The sequence below is a fragment of the Mesoplodon bidens genome, assembly GCF_964165515.1.
Source record: "Mesoplodon bidens genome assembly, chromosome: 8".
NCBI lineage: Eukaryota > Metazoa > Chordata > Mammalia > Artiodactyla > Ziphiidae > Mesoplodon > Mesoplodon bidens.
Genome location: NC_138165.1, coordinates 55115302 through 55141521, shown reverse-complemented (window position 1 = coordinate 55141521; position 26220 = coordinate 55115302). Strand labels below are relative to the sequence as shown.

Here is a 26220-nt window from a genome sequence, read left to right as displayed (position 1 = left end):
GGATAATAGATTTAAAAAATAGGAGAGGGTTAGATCCCATAGAGAGAAAGGGAAAGTCAGGAAAGCTTAGCTACAGAAAAATACTTTAGGATACCAATATGAAAAAGGCAGGCAAGAGAGAGGAGTCCATGAGCCTCCTTTGAAGGATGTTAAGGGGATTAAACTGCTTGGGTATGATAAGAATATATATTTGGTCTTATCCTCTGTTTCTGACACAGAGTTCAGTTACCTTGTAATTTTCTGAGCTATAGGAGTATCTTTTGTTATTTCTAACGAGCCCTGTGAAATACACTAGAGTCTATGCTAATGAGGTGACTCAGGGTGGGGCTACTAGATATTCTCAGAATGGGACTGGTCTCCAAAAAGATCAAACAGGTGACTTAGAGGGTCGGAACTCTCAACCCCATCCTCTGACCCCCCAAGCTAAGAAAGGAGTTGACTAAGGAAAAGCAAAAGATGGCTGAGTAGCCAACCATTTAAATTGGGAAACTATGCATTTGTATGACATTTATTTGCATTTCTCTCAGATTTTTTTTAGCTTCATGTAATAGCCTGCATTTATAGACAGCTCGTTTGAAGTAAGTAGCTTTGGGGGTAGGAAGAATAGTATTTGGAGTGAAGTCCACAGTGATAATGTGAAATTAAATCTTGAATTTGATAAAGGCCATCCCCTAGTGGCATAAAAGATGATTCTTATCTATAATATTTTCACCAATTTTTTTCAACTTTACTATTATTGGTTCCTATTTTAGTTTTTCTGATATGTGATTATGCTATACAGGAAAGCAATATGAATAATGATTTCTTTTGTTCTTTCTCCTCAGTCAGAATGCCCTGTTCTGACATTGATGTAACTCCACAAAATTGGCTGCAAAGAAACAGGCATGTCATCACTTGTAGCACCATCTTCTTTCTTCCTTTAAGGACAGAGAATATCCTGGAAATGCCTTCAGGAAAGCGTAAATGATGCTCAGACCTGGCCATCCAGGAGTGCAGAGAAAGTAAAAAAATCTCCTCTTCTATTGGTGAACTTCCATAAAAATTGCTGTGTATTTCCTTACTAATGTTCAACAGAAGAAAGTGATTATGATGATTTTTACAGATTTAAAAGAGAGATTCAGGAGAAAGAGATTCATGTAAAAGGAGTTGAAAATCCTGACACCTATAGGAGTAAGGTATAGCAAAAGAGTGAGAAGGATACAGGTAATTATATTGGCCTACCTTGTGTGAATGGCAGGTGTTGTCTTGAACTTGAAATTGTGTGCATGTACAGAGGTACTATTAATATCTGGCAGACTTTGTGATTGTAAGGGGTCTAGTGTTGACAAATCTGAGTTTTTTCATAAAGTCTGAACTTCTGTGTGCAACCTTCTGATTTTCAAATGTTGGTTTAAGAATAATGTCAGTCAAATAAAATATACCAGTTTGGTCCCCCTATAGTAAGATTATGCAGCCTTTGGGTCTGATAAACATTTAATAATACATGTTTTTATAATATTTGTATTATGCAGAAAATGAAAAAAACACAAACTGAAAATTTAAGCCCGATGTATTTTATAAACCAATGAGCCTCTCTAGGATAAGAATAAGTGGGCTCTGGAGATCTGTGTTTTAGTCCCAAGTCTTTTACTAAAAAGATGTGCAGACTTAACTAAGTCACTTAATTTTTCAGGGTCTCACTTTTCTCACTTTTGTCATGAGGACTTTAAAAAATATTCTCTGAGGATTTTTTTCAACTTTAAGATTCTATTTTTAAGATAAAAGTTATAACATTAAAGCAAAAGGTTAAAGTAATCAGCAAAGTACCAATTTCTTTTGAAAATATTCTGTTTATTAGTGGTACTGGTAACACAGATATTCCTCAATTTTATACATAGATTCTATATTCAATGTTTCTATATATAGATTCTAAATACCATATAAAATAATGTATTGTTTATATTGTGGATATATCATATATATATATATACACAAACATATAACATTATGTATATGTATATATATTTGGATTCAACATAATGAAGAAGTAACCTAAAATAGTTCAGTATGGCAGAGTAGAGTCATTTTGGAAAGTAAACATTTGGTGTAGAACGTTCACAAAAACAAAAATTAGGACATTAAAACATAAGTATTTTATATTCATCATTATTGCATTTGTCAAGTATCAATCACCAGAATTACCAATGCAAAAGTTGTAAAGAACATTACATGACTATTAATAACTTAACTTAGTAGATAAAAAATGTCTACTACACTGCAGCTATATAACAGACATAAAATATTTAGGAGGTTAAAATAATTAAACCCAAAGTTTTAGTGACTGACCAAAACACATCCCATTGTTGACATGTCTCATGTCTGTCATTACTGCAATATGAATTGAAAATTGATTTGTAACCATATGATATCACTTATATGTGGAATCTAAAATATGGCACAAATGAACCTACCTACAAAACAGAAACAGACTCATAGACACAGAGAACAGAATTGTGGTTGCCAAGGGGGAGGAAGGGAGGCAGAGGGACGGACTGGGACTTTGGGGTTGGTAGATGCAAACTATTGCATTTAGTATGGATAAACAACAAGGTCCTACTGTACAGCACAGGGAATTATATCCAATCTCCTGGGATAAACCATCATGGAAAAGAATATATAAATCAATGTTTGTATGTGTATAACTGAGTCACTTTGCTGTACAGCAGAGACTGGCACAGCATTATTAATCAACTACACTTCAATCAAAAAAGGAAAGGAAATTGATTTGTATAAATGCTTATCTAATGTTTATATATGTGGCTTTTGGGGGAGAGCCAACTTTTAACTCTCAAGAGACAAAAAATAAAGTGAATATAAACACTGTGTGGAACACATGGTAGGTGCTTGAAGATATTTTATTAAATTTCTGTTAAGTAAGCCTCTGTTAAAATAAAATTGAGTAGAATTACATGTCATAATTACCTTTACAGCTTCTTCCATCTTCTTTTATTTCAAATCCATCTTCACAGTAACACATTGTACTATTTCTGACCACGGCACATTTATACTGACAATTCAACTGCTGGCAATTGGGCAACCGTTCTGTAGAAGAAAAGCAAAGATATTATGTCTATATAACTGTGCACACATGTATACTATTTAAATTTAAACGTTAATATTTACTCAGTGCATAACCATAATAAAACAGCTTTAATTGGTTTCTTAGAAAGTTTCTATGATTGGTTGACAGAACAAAACAATATTCCCTCTAAAATATGTTGGCTTGCATTTGTTTGAAGTATTATTAATAAAAATTTCAGATCAATCTGTTCAGTCTTTTACTTTTTCCCTTATTATGTACATTCAAAGGCACAAATCCTTTCAAATTCTGGTGAATTATTTCAAGAGGGAAAATGTCAACTCAGTGGTTGATTTCACCATTTATGCCTTTCTTATCTGACACATCCATTGATATTCTATCTTTTGAGGGCTTGTTTTGACTTACTAATCCATGTATAACCTTTGAGCAGGTGGCAAAATATTAGACAACTACTGGACATAATATATTTCATAATATCTAAACCCTTTCAGAACAAATACATCAGTGAAGCCAAAGTTAGCAAAACCTTAGAGCAAATTAGGATTCAGTATGATAAATGCATGAAACACAGATGAAGTGACAGAGGCATATTCATTTCACAAATAATTTCTAACAGGAATAAGATTTGCTAAACAAGAAAAATTACAGATAGAATGTATGACTGATTGTGGTGTCTGAAAATAGGGATATTAATGGGTCATGACAATTTCTTTTTTTCCCCTGGGGAGAAAAATAAGGGTTTTAAAGATCAAGGTTAAATGATTCAAAATAAATTGATATTTGCCACAAGTTTAGCTGGTACTTCAGAAATATTTTAAATTTTAATAAAAATATATGAAAGTCCAGTGTGGAAAAGGACAGATAGAATACTCCAAACAGAAAATTTGGTATTTTACTAAAAAATTAATTATCTCTAGTATTTTCTTAACCCAACTGCTTTTCAACTCTTTCATGAAACTATCAATATTTTATGTATCTTCTCTTCTTAAAACTGTAAATCTCCTTCATAATGGTCACCCACATATGATGATCTTGCTTTCTACTTCCCTGAGAAAACTGAAGCTATTGAAAGAAATTTTCCACAGATTTATGCTTCACATTTTAACCACCTCTGCCTATTCTTGTTTTTCTTGCTTTTCAAACTTTGTTTAACTCATTAAAGCTCCAACCGCAATTCCTGTGCACAAACCCCATCCCCTTTCACCTACTCAAGGATATCACTTCAGTTTTTCTCTACTTCCTCTCATAATCATCTATAAAAATTTATATTAGATCAAACTAAAGCCTCCATCCCTTTTTGTCAATTAAGTTTCACGGGAACACAGTCAATGGCCATTTGTTTACATATTGCCTATGGCTGTTTTTACACTACAAACACAACCCAACTAGTTGCCTTAGTTGACTAGTTGGCCCCCCAAACCTAAAATATCTACTATAGCCCTTTACAGAATGTTTTCTGACCCTTGTACTACTTTTCCCCACATTAAAATAAAAAAAACCCTTGATCTCACGTCCTGTATGAGTCACCATTGCCCAGTATCTTTGTTCCTCTTTATAACAACATTTACAAAATAATCCATACTCACTGTCTCTTTCTTCCTCTCTGTTTCTATCTTAAGCCCACTCAATAAAGGTTTTATCTCCATTGCTCCAGAAACTGCTCAGATACAGGTTTCCAATGACCTTGATGTCGATAAGTGTGATGGCCTTTTCTCAGTCCTCACCTTACTTGACCTATCAGCAGCACTTGACACTGTTAACTAGTTTTCCCTGATGTATATTCATCACTTTGCTTCCAGGGCTCAGGACTTCTGGTTTTCCTATTTCACAGCCTCCTTTGTACAGTTCCACATTTTCTTGTCAACCTCTTAAGGCTGAAGTGTCCCAGGATAAAAATCTGGTCTTTTTCTCTTGCCTATCAATATGCTACTAGTAAACTCAGCAGTTATCATAGCTTCCCCTCTAACTGGAACCTAACTGCAGTTCCATAAGATGAAAGCTAGGTGTGTCCTGTTCGACTTCTAATTTCCACTGTTCTATTACAACTGACACTTTATATTAAATTTATTTCTCTTTGAGATACCTGGAACAATTTCTGCTTCCTTGATATAAATTAAGCCAATATACAAATCAACACATCTGATTTGTAGGTTTGGAATTGGGGTCAATGCCAATTATATGCTGATATAAATATTAACATTTATATAATGTGCAAAGACCAGTCATTTGGTCTGTACAAATACATTATTAATAAAAATATAGAATAAATGGATCTTTAGAAATTATAACATTTTTGTTTCATATGGTAGTTATTTACATTTTGGTTTCCCCCACCAGTATCTACAGCTATAAATTATAAACCTAAATATATATATATATATATATATATATATATATATATGTAGATACATGCATATATATCAAGTTTTTAAAATGTGCAATTTCTTTGAAACCCCATACCAGTCAAAAATATAGATATTATTGTAATTTATAGTATTCAGATGAGGAAACTTATGGTTGATAACTAATTTAAGATTATATGGTAAATATACAATGGAGATGGTATTCAAAACGTCAAACCAAGGTCAGGCTGACTACACACAAAGCCTATGTTTTCAAAAATGCCTCTAATTCCCACTGTACAATCTGGTGATGGTTGAAACCATGGTGTATTTTTTTTTTATTTGCTTTGTCATTCTAAGCTTAGTAGTGTGCTGTAGATACAAGAAGTGTTTTTTATAATTTTTATAGGATGAATGAGCTAATAAATCAGTAAAATAGCTTAATACTAGGATGATGATTAACACTCTCAGGTGTCATTTCTAGCCCATTAAATTAAACGAGGTCCTAAAGATAGTTCATTTACATCTTTAAGTTAGGTCATTGAGTTGTCAAATCTTGTTTGATTATGGTGGAATCAGTCCAAAATTGCCTTTACTCTATATGCTTCTTCTAGTTCAACACTGATTGAGCACCTAGTCAACGCTAAGGACTCTGCTGGGCTTCCACAGATGCAAAATTGCTTTAGACAAATTAATGAATTACATGAGTGTGGAAGCGAGTGGGGTTAGATAAGAAGCACAACAATGTAAACAACAGCTATAATTCATAGCAGAACAACACATATACTGAATAAAAATACACGTGACATTAGCTGGAAAGAGAATAATTCACCTAGAGACTAGAAATAGAGGTAGGTATCTGGAAAAAAGGTTGTTAAAGAAGTTAAATTTAAACTAAAATTTAAAAGATGAGCTCAGTAGACAAAATTTATGAGCATGCATTCCAGATAAAGTAGACAATATGAGAAAATAAATTTTTAAACAATGACAGCATGTAAGAGATAAAGACAATGGTAAATAACCCTGTGTGGCTAAAACACAGTGCTTGATGTGGTAGGAAATGGGACTGGAATTATTATTTGGGGCCAGACAGAAGTAGATTAATTCTTAGATTAAGTAGAATTTTCTGTTTCAATAATGGGAATCATTGCTAGTTAAGGAGGACAGAAGTGATATACTCTGACTTGTATTGTTTGAAAATGCCTAATAACAAGGAGAAAGATGAGTAAAAGACAGTAAAGAAAGAAAAGCTATCTAAAAGGCTAGAAATTAGGACTATGAATATTTAGATGAGTGGATGGCCAAAAACTTGGTGAAAGCATAGTAACACTGAGTTAACAGTACCAATAAAATGAATTAAGAATAACAGAAGGACTGGAGGTTTAGGGGGGAATACTAAGTTTGCTTTTGACGGTTTAAAATGTTGACAAGAAAATGGCTAGGAGGGAGTTGAGAATTTAAGTCTATCTGAGAAAAAAGTCTGGACTAGAGGTGGAGATTTGGAAGTCAAAAACATATAATTGGTAATTGAAGTCAAAAGAGAAAATAATCATCCCTTAAAAAAGAATATTTATGATATAAATCAAACCTAGAGAACTTCTACATGTGAAAGGTAAGCAGAAGAAAAGGTGTTAATAACGAAAATGGAAAAAAGAGTCATGTACCACAGTGTTCATTGCAGCTCTATTTACAATAGCCAGGACATGGAAGCAACCTAAGTGTCCATCGACAGATGAATGGCTAAAGAAGATGTGGCACATATATACAATGGAATATTACTCAGACATAAAAAGGAATGAAATTGAGTTATTTATAGTGAGGGGGATGGACCTAGAGTCTGTCAAACAGAGTGAAGTAAGTCAGAAAGAGAAAAACAAATACTGTATGCTAACACATATATATGGAATCTAAAAAAAAAAAAAAAGGTTCTGAAGAACCTAGGGGCAGGACAGGAATAAAGACACAGATGTAGAGACTGGACTGAGGACATGGGCAGGGGGAAGGGTAAGCTGGGATGAAGTGAGAGAGTGGAATGGACATATATACACTACCAAATGTAAAATAGATAGCTAGTAGGAAGCAGCCGCATAGCACAGGGAGATCAGCTCTGTGCTTTGTGACCACCTAGAGGGGTGGGATAGGGAGGGTGGGAGGGAGACGGAAGAGGGAGGAGATATGGGGATATACATATATGTATGGCTGATTCACTTTGTTATAAAGCAGAAACTAACACACCATTTCAGAGCAATTATACTCCAATAAAGATGTTAAAAAAAAGAAAAGAAAACTGAGAAATAACTAAATATATAGATGAGGAACATAGAAAGCTTCACAAAACTTAAGGAAGAATAACAGTCCATGGAACTAAGCAGGGCAATATTAAAAACTGAGAAATATACTTGGATGAAGCCTAAAGACTGCACTGGGTTTCCTAATAGGATCAATTAAGACCTTTAAAAAACGGTTTCAGCGGTGCAGAGGGGACAGAGATAAATGTAGTAAGGGGTTCGGACAGAAAGAGGAACAGTTTCTCATAGAAAAGACCAATAACTTATAGGATACAGAGCATGAAGGTAGGGGTATTACCTAATTTCTTTAGTCTGTACCTTAGGACAGGCATATTAATTCACTGCTTTAAATGTACTGTTTTCCACATAATCCCTATAGCCCAACTCTTTCTTTGCCCTGTCTCAGTCTGAAGTAGAAAATCCATAGACTATTGGTTCCATCTTTCTGCTCTCTCCAATCTTGAAACCCCTGGAGTATGAAGAGTACAATGCATGCTAAAAGGTTACCAACATCATGGTAGTGATGGCGAGAAAAGAGGAGAAATAAGAGAAAATGGGTAAAAATGGTTATGGAAGATCAGACCTCACACATGATTTTGCATATTAGGTGGGAGTCTGGTGGTTGAAAACAGCAGAAGAGAGAAGAGCAACTTAGCTTTTGGTTTACTGAATTTATCCTGCATGAGAATTTGTGTATGTATAGAGAGGTGATATGGAGACAATTAAACAGTATATGATATCAGATGAAACGGTAAATATGTATTCTTCTAACAGATCATAAAGAACTATGAAAAGCTAACAACATGAAAAGCTAAAATTTAAAATTTGGCTTGGCTCTGTGAAAGCAATACTAATTATAATAACGTTTTCTATTTGAACTGCTTACCATTTATGCTTAATTACATGCAACACTATAATGATTATGTACATAATTAAAAGTGCATCAGATTAATATTTTCAGAAAGATTATTTGAGTAGAACAGAAATTTTGTGCTTGACTCATCAATCTTCATAAACTGCTTTAAATGAAGCATAGTCATTGGCTCATGAAACATTATCAATGGTTTGAATCTTACACTGAAGTAGGAAGATCACTAGTATCTAAGGGGATGAAATATGCAAATCAGAATGTAAATATGGAAACATGGTATCTTATCTGTATTCTTCAGCATTATCATAAAAGAAAAGTATCTTTTTAATTAAAGAAGAGGAGCTACTATTTCAGAAATTAAATCTAATGCAATTGATGAAGACTCCCCAACACAGACCCACTATATTCTGTGATTTTAAGAAATATTTTTGTGTTCTTTTCAAAGTTGTATAGGAGAATATTCTCAAAGTTTGAGTATATTTTCTGTATAAAACACAAGTTAACAGTGTACATGTAGTAGGTAGCTTTGAGGTATCTAAGCTTCTAAGTCGTTCTTTAACTTAGAAATAGATTCAAGAACTAGATTTCTGAATTTGTATTACTAACAAATAGAGGAATTCTAAAAGGATAGAAAATTAATTCATACTAAATCTCATACCTTTTTTACCACTCTTTCTTTTTTCTGAGTGTGATGCCGTATACACAGCTTTGGACTCTGGAGCCAGAGTACCTAAGTTCCAACCTTGGTTTAGCTAATTTCAGGCTATGTGAATGTGGCTTCTAGATGATGAAATATATGCAAAATTAGTTTGTGCCACTTCCTAACCTGGCCCCTAAAGGATTCTGACAATCCTCTATTGTCTCTTGACCTGTCTGCCCTTTGGATGCAGGGAATCCAGCAGACAACTGGTAAAACCCTGGGATAGCAGAGACCCAAAACGGAGGGAGTCTAAAACAGCACATACAGGAAGCATCTACTGATGACCCAATTGGATTGTGATGTGAGTGAAAATTTGGATTTTTGTTGCATCAAACCACCGAGGTACCAGGGTTGTTACATAATACCATGGTAATGGGCAAATGATTTAAGAATAAACAGTTATAGAGAGCTTATCTCTAAAATGGGAAAAATAATAGAAACTACCTCATAGGGTATTGTGAGGCTTAAATCAGGTTAAGTCATGCAAAGTTCTTAAAATAATGCCTGCCTCATAGTAACTCTTTTAATTAACATTATCTTTATTATCATTTCACCATTTAAGCATAATCATCCATTCAGTACAACAGAATACCTGTCATCAAGCATTCTTGTCATAATTTCCATATTCTTCAAGTGATTTGGAACTATGTTTCATTTTACAATAGAAAAATTTTTCTCTTTTGCTCTTTTATTTTTGGGTGTTACATAAAATAGTTCTAGTTTTGCACCTAAATCACTTCTGTATCTTTTGACATCTTCTGGAGAAGATACTCTTTTTAGTAAATTCTCCTGAAATCGTTACCTGAATGAAAAGTCCCCAACAAACAGAGAAACACTAACATAGGAAACAAAGATTTTTCTATACTGGTTAATTGGATTTCTATAAAATATGAATAGTACTCACTGAAACAATGTATATCCACATCTAATTCACTACATAAGCATAGACCAATCAACAATCCAAGCATGTAATTTTCACCAAATACTTATGCTAGTCTGCATAGTCTTTACAGATTGTTCTGCTTTTTAACATATTTCCACAAACATATGTGGGTTTATGGTTTTGGAAACACATACAAATAAATTTTGCTAACCTGCCTCAGAGTAAAAGCAGATCAATAAAGAATGGTTAGAAGCTGGTAACCAGATTCCAGCAATTGCAAGTTATTACTTTTAGGAGGTTTCTTCCCTCATTAGTTTTGTTTACATAAATATCTCTAAGCCAGAGAACCACTATTTCCAATACTGTATGTGTAGCCATCAGATCATCAATAACATCATGCTGGCTGCTTTCATGACCTAAAATCGAACAATTCACATTGATCATGTATTGGACTTGGTGGGATAGTAAGAACACAGCTGTGCCATATTCATGTGCTTCTAGGTTATATGTTCCCCCCCCCGAGAGAAAATTAGAACTTTTATAAACTCTTTGGAGATACAAAAAGTATAGGCACTTTTCCAGATATAAGTTATGTAAGACATTATTTTACAAAATAGGATCAAATTTCATTCTCAATTTTAGTAATCAAGTTTCTTCTTGAATTTAGCTTATACAAAAATGCCTTTTAACCAACAATGATAATCATGGTAATAAGAAAAACATCTTTCTCCATGTAGCACATTTATAAAAATAACATATTTCACTCACTCTTTGTACTTGGAAATTGATAAGCTGATGCAGCTACTTATCATACCAGACAGTCCCTCTTGTCAGCAGGACGTCTGCCTGACATATTTAGAATGGTGATAATTTGTGTCATATCATTCATTATGACTGCTAAGGTGGATTTCTTCAGAATTCTTTGCTTAGTGTAAAACCACAGTCTTAGCCTCAAATTTTCAGTGTGTTCCCATATAGAAAGATATAATATTAAGGCAATTATTTTTTCTTAATTTTTTGTTCCATTTTTGTATAATTTACACTCAGTAAAACTCATTCTTTTTAGTGTACAGATCTGTAAGTTTTGACAAAGTGCATATAGTTTTGTAACCAATACCATTACTAAAATATAGAACAGGACCATCATCCTAAAATATTTTTCTATGTCCTTCTGCAATCAGCTCATTTCCCCACTGCCAGATTTTGGCCATCACTGATCTGTTTTCCATCTCAATAGTTTTGCCTTTTCCAGCATGTCATACAAATGGAAACATCCAGTGTGTAGCATCTTTACTCAGCATAACATATTTGAGATTCATCCATGTTATTTTATCAGTAGTTCTCTCTTCTGTATTGCTGAATAGCATTCCATTGTATGAATGTATACCTTAATTTGTTTATCCATTTCACACATGATGGACATTTGAGTTGTTTCTAGTTTTGGTTTATTAAGAATAAAGTTGCTATAACATTCACATACAATTTTTGTGCAAATATAAGTTATCACTTCATTTGGTAAATTTGGGATTGCTGGCTTATATAGTAAGAAGATGTTTCACTTTATAAGAAACTATCAAAATACTTTTCAAAGTGGCTGTACTGCTTTTCATTCCCACCATAAATATATGAATCTTCCAGCTACTTGGCCTTCTGCCCAGAACTTATTATCAGGTTTTTATTTTATTTTAATTTCTTTAACCACTCTTAACAGGTATGTAATAGTACCTAATTGTGGTTTTAATTTGCATTTCCTAATGACTAATGATATTAAACGTCTTTTCATGTTCTTATTTGCCAATCATATATCTTTGGTAAAGTGCTTGTTCAATCTTTTGCCCATTTTTTATTTTATATGTGTGTGTGTGTGTGTGTGTGTGTGTGTGTATATATATATATATTTTTTTTAGATACAAGTCCATTATGAGATATTTGACTTATAAGTATATCCTCCTGGTCTGTAGCTTCTTTTGTCATTTTATTAGTGTTTTTCAAATAATAAATTTGCAAAGAAAAAATTCCTTAATTTTGGTAAGTCCAATTTCTCAATATTTTCTTTGTGAATCATGCTTTTAGTGTCAAATCCTTACCTAAGTCAATCTCTCCTTTGTTTTCTTCTAGAAATTTTATAGTTTTAGATTTTTGGTCCATTTTGAGTTAGTTTTTATATATAGTATAATATATGAATCAAGGTTTTTATTGGGTTTTTTTGCATTAAATGTTGAACTGTTCCTGCACCATTTGTTGAGAAGACTAACTTTTCTTCATTAAATTATCTTTGCACTTAAAAAAATACATATTTTACTATTTATTTGTGGATGTATTTCTGTACTCCTATGTTTCATTAATTTACGTTTACCTTTCTCCAATATCACACCGTTTTGACACAGTAAACTTGAAATCTGGTAGCATGAATCCTCATACTTTATTTTTGTTTTTCAGTACTGCTTTAGATATTCCAGGTCCTTTACATTTCCATATGAATTTTAGAATCAGTTGTCAGTTTTTATGAGATTATGCCAGGATTTTATTTGGAATTATATTGAATTTATAGATTGGGGAAGATTGACATCTAAATACTATTGGGTCTCCTGATCCACAAATACAATGTAATATATGTACATTTACTTGGGGATCTTGGAGGCTTATTTTTCCCCATGAGTTTCCAGCATATAGATCTTGCATTTATATATGTTATTCAATTAATACCTAAGTGTTTTTTAGTTGCATTTATATATATTATTCAATTCATACCTAAGTGTTTTATAGTTTTGGTTTATTATAAGTGGTATTATTTACATTTCCAATTGTACATCTTTAGCATTTAGAAATATGATTGATTTTTTATATATTGATCTTATATCCCAGGACCTTCTTAAAGTCACAAAAAGACACAAATTACAAGTATCAGCAAGGAAAGAGAGTATATCACTAGTATAGATCTCACAGTTTTAAAAAGATAGAGAAAACTTCAAACAAATCTATGCCTTTAAATTTGACAACATAGGGACTTTCTTGGTGGTGCAGTGGTTTAAGAATCCACCTGTCAATGCAGGGGACACGGGTTTGAGCCCTGGTCCAGAAAGATCCCACATGTCATAGAGCAGCTAAGCCAGTGTGCCACAACTACTGAAGCTGTGCTCTAGAGTCTGTGAGCCACAACTACTGAGCCCTCATGCTTCAATTACTGAAGCCCACATACCTAGAGCCCATGCTCCACAACAAGAGAAGTCACCGCAGTGAGAAGCCCGTGCACCACAACGAAGAGTAACACCCACTTCCCACAACTAGAGAAAGCCCATGCAGCAATGAAGACCAACACAGCCAAATAAATAAATAAATCTTTAAAAAATAAATAAATACATTTGACAACATAGATGAAATAGACAAGTTCCTTGAAAAACACAAACTGCCAAAGCTCACTCAAGAAGAAATGGATAATTCCTATATCTATTAAAGAAATTGAATTTAAAACTAAAAACCTTCCCACAAATAAAACATTAGACCCAGATGGCTTCACTGGATATGCTACCAAACATTTAGAGAAGAAATAGCACCAATCCTATACAAACATGTCTAGAAAAGAAAAAGGAAGAAAATATGTTCTAAAAAATTTTATGAGGCCAGAATTACCCTAATTCCAATATCATATGAACACATTCAAGAAAAGAAAACTACAGAACAATATTCCTTATAAACATTGATGAAAAATTCCTAACAATCAAAATGTAGGAATATATGAAAGGTAATATATCATAACTAAGTGAGGTTTATCACGGCAGGTTTAGCATTTGAAAATCAATTAATGCAGGTCACCATATCAGTAGACTAAGAGAGAAAAAAATATGATCATTTCAACAGATTCCTAAAGCATTTAACAAAAAACAATACCTATTTATAATTTTTTTTAAAAAACCCACAAATACTCTTAGCAGTATAGTAACAGAGGGGAATTTCTTTAACCTCATGGTATTACTTTGCCCCAATATCAGGAACAAGTCATAAAAGGAAGAGGATAACTGCTCTTACCACTCATATTCAATAATGTACTGGAGGTCCTAGTCAAGGCACTAAGGTGACCAAAAAAACCCCAAACAAACAAAACAAAAAATTTAAGGCATACAAATGTGAAAGAATGAAATAAATAAAACTTTCTATTTTTAAAGAAAAAAACATTTTTATGTAAAAAATTTAAGAAAAAACATCTACCCCAAATCCAACAGAATCAATTCTTTAAGTTTTTTTTAAAAAATAAGACAAACATGTCACGTCATATCTTTCAATTTGCATAATAATGTCTCATAAGGATTTACTAGTCTTTCCAAAAGAAAAAGAAAAATTCTCTATAATTTAGATCTGGTATTACAAGGTGGAAACTGTAGGCCAATTAAGTGGTTTGAGAAAATATTCTTGGACTGAGCCTAGTGTTTAAAACAGATTGTATACTTTTAAAAATAATACACGTGTGTGGGGGGAGGCACATGTACACTCAACACATGGATATCCCCATCCTTTTTGATAGGTGTATATTATTCCATTTTATGGATATGGATGGTTAGTAATTTAATGAACCAATTACATGCTGAAACACATTTAGTTTGTATGATAAATACCGCTCTCTGTTTAAAAACATTTTTATTCTTCCTTCTATACTGCAGAATTGTTTCTAGGAAGTGGCTACCAAGTCAGAGACTCTAGGTCCTGACCTGAGTGTACTACACCAGTGCTAAGAGATTCTTCCCATTTTAGGCTATAGATATAGCAAGTTGCGAGTTTATTCAGAGAAAGAATTCTGATAATACCAACTCATTCGCTAAAACTGGATGGAAAACTGCTTATTTTGGTCCCCAAGTAAAATCATTTCTAGCAATTTAGCCACTTTAGGCTCTGATTTCTTAAGAAACTTTATTGTAATGGCATTCAGAGTTCTAAAATTCAAATATGTAAAACTTTGAAACAGTGTTCATTACTTGGAAAATTAAAATCTAGTTATCAAGGCACAATCAAATAAGAAATTCATTTATTTTATGTTATGAAAAGAAAGACTTGGGTTCAATATCCATTGACAAAATTTGCTAAATAATAAACCTATCATCTTCATGTATTAGTTATTAGTGGGAATATTGTTTAAGAAAAATGTTTACCTCAGTTTTATCTATAAGAGGATATGAGAAGATAGAACAAAGTAGCACATGCTCCTGTGGGGTTCTCTTCTCAGCTCATATTAGAGGATAATAACATTATTGACTTCATAGGGACGGTGTGAGGTTTAAACACGGTAATTCAATAGAAGCACTTAGCTTAATGTCTGACACATTGTAAATGCCCATTATAGGTTGGCAGTTATGTTATTCTCATTATAATCTTCAACACATCTCTACCAAAGGAATCTCATAATTTTCACTTCTATCTTTTATTTATATAGAAGGATAGACCAGGCACATATGGTATCTTGAAACGTGCTCTAGTCTTTAAGGTAGAAGACAGATCTACCTGTAGTATTTCTTACCAGACATTTAACTGTGGACTAGTTTCTTAAACTTTCTGGGCCTTAGCCTCCAACCTAGCATATGTCTTAATAAGTTTTTAAGAATATTAAAAGACATAATGAGTGCAAACATACTCTATAACTTGTAGAGTATTATCAATTCTGAGATATTGACTGGTATACGGAGAGATAAAGGAGAGAGTGCTAGGTGTATTGGAAAGCCAAGGTATGTTGTGGTATTATACATCTTGTTTCAGTGTCTTTTATTTGATTTTGCAGTAAGAATGATATGCTAGATTTATTAATAATAAGATAACCAAAATCAGGTCTTTGTCTTGTTCAATTTATGTAGTCACAACCACAGAGAAATGATGCTTGAGGGAAAAAAATTAACCAAATTTACCACAAGGTCATGAGAAAAACATAATTACCAAGTAGAAATTGCATACATCTAGTTAGGGAGTTTTTCATGCCTAGAGGTAGATGGGTAAGAAAATAAATGTAGAGTTAAAAAAGGATTATATACATATAAATTATATAAGTATATTGCATAGCTTATATAAGATAAACACAATAGGATGGAGGTGGTAGTAGCAATTGGGTTAGAGGAGGTGAGGCACTGTGAATAAAGACACCTCTTTTGTAGAGGGAGCTCATAACTTCCAGCAGTCTCCACATATTTAGTAGGCAACAGGTACTTGTGACTAAATTTATTGGAAAGTAAAGATAAAAGTCATTTTTTTCCCTTCAAAGGACAAATATCATTCTCTTAAATCTGCATATTAGTCCCAGGTCATAGGAGGCAACAATAACCTTGGGAAGGTGTCTATATATTCAATGAAATGAGAATGAACAAAGACAAATGCAACACAGTGCCTGACACATATTAGGTCAAAAGGTGCTCATTAGCTATGTTAGGCATGGCAGTTAGACACACCAATTCACCTCTCCATTTTGTCAAACCCTTAAAAAAATGATAAGAAAGGCTCAAACACACAAGAATAAAGAGAATAGGAGAGGAGACTAGAAAAGACAAATGTAGTCCACAAACATTTTAAAGCAAAGAAACAATAAGTGCATGTTGACTGATTTGGCCTTTAGGGTACTAAGGAAGTAAAATTTAAGGCAAGGGTTGAAGGAGATGAGAAAAATCATGATCAGGGATGCTGCATTCCAAACACATAGATTGTTCACTGCACCACTCCAGTGGGCATTATTAAAGCAAACTTTGATATGAGTGGAACTCAAGTTGTACAACAAGGAAGCTCTTGGAGGAGGGCTGATAAAGACCATTTTTGAAAAACCACAGCTATCATCATATAAGGACAAAAGACTGAACGTTTTGCTACCATTAGGAAAATGAAAAGGATGTTTACTATTGTCACTTCTGTTCAGCGTTTCACTGACCAGGGCAATTAGCAAGAAAAAGAAATAAAAGTTATCCAGATTGGAAAGAAAGAAATAAAACTATGTCTATTTACAGATGACATGGTCTTGTACATGGCAAATCCTAAGAAATATGGCAAATATGGCAAATCCTATTAGAATAATAGTATTCAGCAAGTTTCAGGATAAAAGAAAAAATATATACATATCAATTGTATTTCTATACACTAGCAATGAACTACCTGAAAGTGTAACTAAGAACAATTCCATCCAAAAACTGCACAATAAAAGAATAAAATATTTAGGAACAAATTAAACAAAAGAAGTACAAGACCTATACACTGAAAAATACAAAGTAACATTGAAATAAATTAAAGAAGATCTAACTAAATGAAAAGGAATCCCATATTCACAGTTTAGAAGACTTAATGTTGTTAAGATGTTAATACTTTCCAAATTGATCTGCAGAGTCAATGAAATCCCTAGGAAAATCTGAGTTGTCTTCTGCATATTGACAAGATGATTTAAAATTCGTACAGAAATGCAAGGGACCCAGAATAGCCAGAAAAAAAAATCTTAAAATGAAGAACATTTTGGAGAACTCACATTTTCCCATTTCAAAATTTACTACAAAGATACAATAATCAAGACAGGTGGTACTACCATAGGATAGAGACATATGTCAGTGGAATACAACTGAAATTACAGAAATAAACTCTTACATCTACATTCAATTAATTTTAGATTAAAAAATTCAATGGGGAAGAATTTTTTTTCAACAAATGACTCTAGTCCAACTGGAAATTCTCATGCAAAGAAACGAAGTTGGATCCCTGCCTTATGTCACATGCAAAATTTAGCTGAAAATGGATTTTATATCTAAGAATAGGAGCTAAAATAATAAAACTCGTAGAAGAAAATGTAGAAGTGAATATTTGAGTCTCTGAGTTAAGCAACGCCTTGCTAGATAGAGCATCAAAAGCCCAAGTTAAAAAGGAAAAAAAAAAAAAAGGATAAATTCTACTTAAGAAAACTAAAAATGTTTATGCTTCAAAGAATACCATCAAGAAAATGAAGAGATGGCCATAGAATGGGATAAAATATTTCCAAATAAAATCTAGTAAGACATTTGTATTCAGATAAATATCTAATAATTCTTACATTATGGTTTTTATAATTCTTATGAATAACTCTTACAATTCAATAATAAATACACAAATAACCCAATATAAAGACAGGAAAGGAAAGTGAATTCACATTTCTCCAAAGAAACCACACAAATGTCCATTAAATACATGAATATTCAACATCTGTATTCATTAGACCAATGCAAATCAAAAACACAATGAAAATACTATTTCATACTTATCAGGATGGTTATAATCACAATGACAGACAATACTAAGTACTGGTGAGGATGTAGATAAATGGGAACCCTCATTACATTCTGGCTGGAAATGTAAAGATCCAGCCATTTTGGAAAACATTTTGGCAGTTCCTCAAAATGTAAAATAAAAAGTTACCATATGGTCCAGCAATTCTACTTTTAATTATTTACCAAAAAGAAATTTGAACACACAAAAACTTGTACATTGGTGTCCATAGCAACATTATTCATAATAGCCAAAAACTTGGAAACAACTTAAATATCCTTAAGGGAATGAACAGGTATGCAAAATGAGGTATAGCCACACAATGGAATATTATTTGACAACAAAAAGGAATGAAGTACTGATATAAACAACATCAGTGAACATTGAAACCATTAAGCTAGTAAAAGAAATCAGGCATAGAAGACCACATATTGTATGATTCCTTTTATATGAATTGTTTCAAATAGGCACATCAATAAAATGATGGCTGCCTAGTGCTCTGGAGATTGGGAAGAAACGGGGAGTTATTGCTAATGGGTTCAGGGTTATTTTTTGGCATAATGAAAATATCCTAAAATTGACTGTGGTGCCAGTTGCATAGCTCTGTGAAGATACTAAAAACAACAACTGGATTTTATAATTTAATTGGGTGAAATGTAAGGCATATGGATTATTTTTCAATAAAACTGTTATTTAAAAAATCACACACAAAGGATTAGGAATCACAATGGCATTTAAACATTCAGTGGTAACAATGGAATTTAGAAAGCAGTGAATAAATGCCTAAATTCTAATAGATAATGATTTTCAGTCTCTAGTATGCACAGATAAATTATCAATTAAGAGAACAGAATAAAGATATTTCAGACATGTTAGGCCACCAAAAATGTATCATCCAAGCATCTTTTATCAGGAAGCTTATACAGAAGCATCAATCCAGGAGGATTTTTGTCCTTCACCAAAGAGAAAGTAACTTATAAAATGAACTTTGGCAAAGAGATTGTCTAGCAGGCTAGTGAAAGGAAGTCCCAGGATAACATTTATGCAATCAGTTTAAGTTGAAGAAAGTACACAGAGGGCTTTAGAAAGTATATCAACAAGAAATTAAAAGTTTAAAAATTATATAAAAGCAATATGTTTATAGTATACTGCATGGCTCAGCTCTGAAGAATGTGTACAAGATAATAATGATGAACATAGTGAATATTTATTTAAACAATAATAATATAATTATATAGAAAGAATGTGTGTAGTAGGTGGGTAAAGAGGGGATTTCTACTTAAGCAAAAAGGTCATCTTCCAGTAGAAAGCTAGTCAATAATACCTTAATCTGAAAAAAAAATCAAGAAATATCCATTTAAGCATGTTATATTATAAATATTGTTTTTTTTTTTTTTTTTTTTTAAGAAGAGTTAAAAGTGTTGTATCCTCGGTGAACAGAGATCAGGGATGAGTAGAATGTACGAGGTGACTATTCTTTTTTCATTTTGAGCTTTATAGAACTATTTGACTTTTAAGCCATGCACATGTATCTCTTTATTTCAAAAATTGTTAATTGAAAAATAGGAACCAGATGACATCTTTATTGGGTCTTCAGTTATAATCAATACAAGCATTTTTACATTTCAGGGTGCTTTCTGAGGGAATTCATCAAACAAGTGTTTTTTCAATAGATCTTACATTTTTCTGATAAAGATTATTTTAGTCATTTAGTACTCAATGTCTTTCACAAGTATTTTAATCCCCTTATCTTTTTCTTGCCTTCAGTATAATTGTGAATATAGTTGACACAACACTTTACAATACAGTTCCAAGATGTGGTTAATTGGACAACAAAGCTAAAATTAAAACTTTAACTTTGGGGATTGAAAGATATTATAATATACAATCAGAAAATATATTGAGGGATATTTTTATGTGTTTTCTTCCTTTCTTTCTTTCTTAAAACTAGTTGGTATGTGTAGGTATGATTGGGAAAAACATATGTGACAATCAGAGAAGGAAATGAGGTAAATTTTTCCCAAACAGAAAATCACACAATCTATTATTTAGAGGTAGTACAGAAAGACAATTAAAGAAAAGATTAGTATATTAACCACAAGTGATATCCATAGGAGAAGACTGTATATATTCTTACATTGGAAAACAGACTAAATAAAACTCCAGAACAAAACACAGTTGACCCTTGAACAACGTGGGAGTTAGGTGTGCTGACCCTCTGTGCAGGAAAATCTGGCTATTCGGTCCTCTGTATCTGTAAGTTTGAATCCATGAATTCAACCATGGATCATGAAGTACTGCAGTTTTACTATTGAAAAAAATCTACTATAAGTGGACCCACACAGTTCAAACCTATGTTGTTCAAGTGTAAACTCTATTATAACTTTGTGACATTTCGATGATACATAAAAATAATAAAGTCCATATTTCATGATAATTAGAAACCATAATTTTAAATAAATAGAAGAGCTCAAGCTTATCTTTCCAATGAAAGTACTCTAGCAAAAAGAGTATGAGTCAAACTTCATAACATAAAAATACAAATTGCGCCCAATTTCCATTTCTTAGGTGCATTAAATGTGTTCTTCAAAGGTAGAGGTACAAATGTAAAATAATTATAATGAAGTCTTCTGAAGGAAAGGTATTAAATCTTTTTAGAAAATTGGGACTTACAGCTCTGTCTGAGAAGAGGCAAGAGGAACCTCTAGTGATGAAAGGTAGAGGCCTGCTGAGGCCCAAGAAGAGCCAGCTTGATGTAGAGAATGGACTTGAGGACACAGGGAGGGAAGCTGGGACGAAGTGAGAGAGCAGCATTGACATATATACACTACCAAATGTAAAATAGATAGCTAGTGGGAAGCAGCCGCATGGCACAGGGAGATCAGCTCTGTGCTTTGTGACCACCTAGAGGGGTGGGATAGGGAGGGTGGGAGGGAGATGCAAGAGGGAAGGGATATGGGGATATATGTATACATATAGCTGATTCACTTTGTTATACAACAGAAACTAACACAACATTGTAAAACAATTATACTGCAACAAAGATGTTTAAAAAAAAAAAAAAGAAGAGTCAGCTTAAAATATCTCAAGGCTTCTGTTAACATTCCAGGTAAAGTCCTGCGATACTCAGGCTTCCTTGCCTCAGGCCTTACAAAGATAGGCAGCTTGGAATAAATAGGTCAGCTGCAGAAGAAGGCTTTAGATCTCATTTGGATTGGGTTATTTCAAAGGTCTGATCACTTTGGCTTGTTTTTAAAATTAATCAATTAACTATATCTATTCTGCTAAGTTGCTGAATCAGTAAAACCGTGTTTGAAACACCTAAGGCTACAATCCTATCCACAAAAAGGAAGATTAACACTATGCCTAAAATGGTGAGGGAAATCTCCCTGAGTTTATTTTTTCCTTACCTAAGGAATAATCTGTATAGGAGGGGCAAATGAACCCATGAGACCTACTTTTCCAGATAGGAGTTTGATAATATCTGAAGCTTAGGAAAAAGTAGGCTTCGTAGCTCTATACATACAAGTCTAGGAGAGTGAGGCTGGAAAAAAAAACATCTGGTTCTGTTTTCTTGGAGGAGAGGGGCAGATCTATCTACCTGTGCAAGAATTCTTCAAATTAGTTCACAGATGAGTAATTCAAGGGTCCTGTCTAACTTATGTCAGGAATAATTCTTTTATCATATTTCATAACATCTCTGATTTTTGTAAATAGATAAGGCATTTAAAAGTTTTTTAGATGACAGTTATCTTATACCAAGCTTGTTTACAGAAACCAAGACAAAAAAGCTAAGAAAGATTAAATAAATTTATCATGAAGGTAACTATAATGGTCTGTCATATGTAACTATTTGGGAAATCAAGGTATAGTCAGGGGAATGCATATTAGAAATCCATAACACATGTTACAAAATTACTTTAACACTAAGTCTCAAGGTATATCCTCTTTCTCCATGTCACCTTGGAAAAGTAACCAAAGACAGTTACAATGTAAGCAATTATGCAAAGAGTTAGTTGACTTCTAGGGAAATTCAGTTGTGTTCTTTGTGTTATAAAAAATAGTTTGTTAGGCATATTACAAATTAGAAAACAACTGAGTGAAACCATTGCAAGGGCAAGTACTGGATCTGTCTGATACCCTCATTGTCTTAGCAGAATACCTGACGCATGGAAGATGTCAGTAAATTTTTGCTGAATGAAAAGTTCATTTCTAAAATATTTCATTTCTTAGTTTGAAGCCTGGAAAAATCAGTCCTCTCAATGAGGACGTGGTTCACCCCTTTGTCTCTTAATATTGCAAGCGCTGAGTTGTTATTTGTCTTTTCATGTGAAAATCCTGACATCTCTACCAAATTGTAAGCCCTTGAATGAAAAAGATGATTTTATTTTATTACACTTATGTGTAACTTCAGTTTCCAGCACAATGCTTTCTTACCCAAGATTCTGCATTTCTAACAAGCTCCCAGGTGAAGCCTGTGTTGATAATTCAAGTATCACACTTTAAGTAGCATTGATTTTGTGGAGGTAAGAAATAATAGAATAAGTTGTTTGTGAAAACTTTGGTGAAGATAAAATTAATGTCTCAAGGCAAACCAGACACTATACCAATTGAAAACTACGGTTTCCATTAACAATTCACTTCTCCTCTATGGATGCAAGCTTATAGACCTTAGGTCCCTATCTCTTCCACTACTAGCAAATATATGCTTCTATAGAGCTAGAAGCAAACTCCTAAGTAAGCATGTGCACATCCTTTTAAGAAAAAAAATGCCTGTGGTCAATTTTAGAATTTATAGAAAAAGAGAAACTGGGAATCTGTGTCACCTTTTAATACCTCATGTTACTTGTCCAAATGCATGGGCCCTGAACTATGTTGACTTTCCCCAAAGTGACCACATAGCCCCAGAAGGCCAGGCTGCGATAAAACGAGTATAAACCTTCCAGCTTCAATGTAGCTGGTTATTTAATCTCATGTAAATGTAGAAGACACAGCCTATACGGGATGAAAATTAGTATTCACTCACACTTTATAGCTCTGAATAGGACTTTTGATGCCCCTAATATTTATCTCTTCAATCATAATCTAACATACATTAATAGACTATGTTAAAAACTAAACAAGTAAACAAAAAGCTTACCAGAAACAATCAGCATAAAAACACAGAAGTAATTTTTCATTATAGTTTTCTTTAGAATGGAGAACACTTAATATCTTGTTTAAAGTCCCAGAAATAAAAATATTAATCATGATTCACTCTGAGAATAACTGCTACCTGGTGACATTTACTGTCTTTTTTACATTCCTAAATTTTCTAAATTTTAATAATATGCATGTTGTACTTTGTAACAGTACAATATTGAATTTTATTAAGAATACAAAGTAATGTAGGTAGTTTCTAAAATCCACAATAAAACTAGACTGAAAAGGAAGAGTGGTTTTCATTGTAGGCATTACAAAGTGGTCAGCCAAGAAGAGAGTTTGCCAAATAAAGATCCAGCCCATATTTGTATTCAGTCCTCAGAATAAGTGCCACAGTATTTTTGTTCTCTCTTGCTGATTTATATTTTCATGAATTTACCTGATCTTATCATAATGTTATTCATTTCAGTTTTATTATTCAATATTCACAGTCAAGATACCAATGTCTAGACAGGTCTTATCAAATAGTGTTCCTAGTTTTTTTCCTAGCTCATTTCCCCAATTTTAGAAGTATATTTCTTTTACAGATTAAGCTTTTTACTTTAATTTATCCTAAGCCTTATTTTCTTCCATACAGAAACTTCCAGTTTTCTTTTTTGACAGCAAGGAGTACCTTGATTGATAGCATTCAATTGCTGTGTTGAAATAAGCAGCTCGCTTATCTTACATTAGTACATTTTTTATTAGTTTTACCTATTACATGAGAAAGAATATGACAAAAATGTAATGATCTTAGGTATTCCACCTGGGCCTATAATTCTGTCTAGATTATAGAATATAGACTTTGCAGGAAAGAATCTGAGAATTCTGGATAAGAGCTACAACACAAACATGGATAAAAGTATGAAATTAGTTCAATGTAAGTATGCTGCTTACCAATTCTAAACAACATAGATGTGTCAGGAAGGCGTGTGCTTGACCACATATGCTTAATATACGATTAAAATATGTTAATAATATTTTTACTTATGTTTTAAAATTGGATAAAATCATAGTATCTTGGGCAGTTTTTACAAATAGTGGAAACAGAAAGTCAGACTACTTAAACCAGTTATCCTGAACCCAACCAGTAAATTTACATAACAGAACTCTGAGTATATTCATATTCTTCATGGTGACACAATAATAAAGAGATATTAAACAAACTGAGAAGCACATAAACAGAGGTTAACAGGGTAGTGTAGTATAGTAGTTAAAAAACACAATTTTTATGACAAACATATTGGTTGACATCCACAATCTGCTACTTTCTAGTTGTGTGATCTACCCTGAAAAGTGTTCTTGACCTTTCTAAGTCTCAGGTTTCTCACCTAGAAAATGATCATAGAGATAGTAACCCTAAAAAATCCTTTAGGGAGAAAAGATCAGATAGTGTTAGCAAAGTACCAAGTACGTTCTGATTCTTGGTAAATAATGATTTCTTTTCTGAAAAATATACTTTGTTATTATATTTGTAGGATTTATTAAGGTATATCATAGTTCCTGTATACATTTCTTGAGTCTGTGGAATTAGCTAGTGATAATTACTTATCATCATGATGTGCAGGACTGGAAAAGCTATGTGCATTACCCATGACTAGAATATAGTGGTGGCTAAAATGTTAGAATCAGAGTTGAGATTTACCCTATGACTTCTACTGATTAGTTATATGGCCTTATCACAATAACTGAGCCTATTTGGAACCTACTTTTCCAGAGGCAGAATGAAGTTACTAGGGGTACCTGCCTCATGGGGTTATTGGGAGGTTAAATGTCAGAATATGTGTAAAGCACTTGCCACAATTCTCAGGACATGTAAAGCTAGTTAATAATATAAATAAAACACGAGTCTTCAACTGTTCAGGATAAATGGGATCTGTACTTTGCAAAGCAAATCTGGAGAATAGATAATGAATCCAAACGATTCAACAGGATAAAAATAGGTAGGACTGATAGCATAGTTTATAATTTAAAAAAATCAATTATGATGAAACTTCCGTGAGCGAGATATCTTTCTACTCCTTGATGGGCCTCTCGAGGGTTTTATATATATGCAGAGTTATGTAATACCTCCATTTTCCAAGAGTTCTAAATCTAAAAGGGGGTATAATTATATATAAATAATTAACCAAGCCTTTATACATGATGATCAAGTGGACTGCAGTACTAGAAGTGCAACTGAAGTTCAGAAGAAGGAGAGAAAACCATTGTCCAGAGCAGCTTGGGCAAATTTTATTAATGTTATTTATGATTACTGAAGTATTCATAAGTTGAAATATACAAAGGTTTACTAAAACAGGGGAAGAAAACCAGCATAAATTATGTTCAGATAATAATTAGTAGAAATATATGGTGGGTGTAGAGGTTTAGAAAATGTAAATGGTTGGAAATAAAATTGAAAGGGGCCAGATACCACAGTATAATATCTAACATATTAATGTTATCATTGTTGGTTTCATTTATATGTCTCCTCCAATAGACTAAGTCATTGAGAGCAGAGATTCTGCCTTTCATCTCATTATCCAGATGCCTAGCATGGTGCCTGGCTTCTTTAACCATTCACTGTTTATTTATTCCCCTTTATCCATAAGGTAGCTGTACTATGGCATTTACAGACTCAAGGGATAAAGAC

General features: G+C 33.0%; 1 protein-coding gene across 1 annotated transcript in view; it reads right to left on the bottom strand.

The window, feature by feature from the left end:
- Window positions 1-26220, bottom strand: part of LRP1B (LDL receptor related protein 1B) — a gene marked incomplete at its 3' end in the record, with an annotated part of 2330707 nt that overhangs the window by 987203 nt on the left and 1317284 nt on the right. Inside the window, exon 25 of the mRNA XM_081243013.1 lies at window positions 2962-3081. Within this exon, the coding sequence (XP_081099139.1) occupies window positions 2962-3081 (120 nt within the window). The remainder of the gene's footprint in view (window positions 1-2961; window positions 3082-26220) is intronic.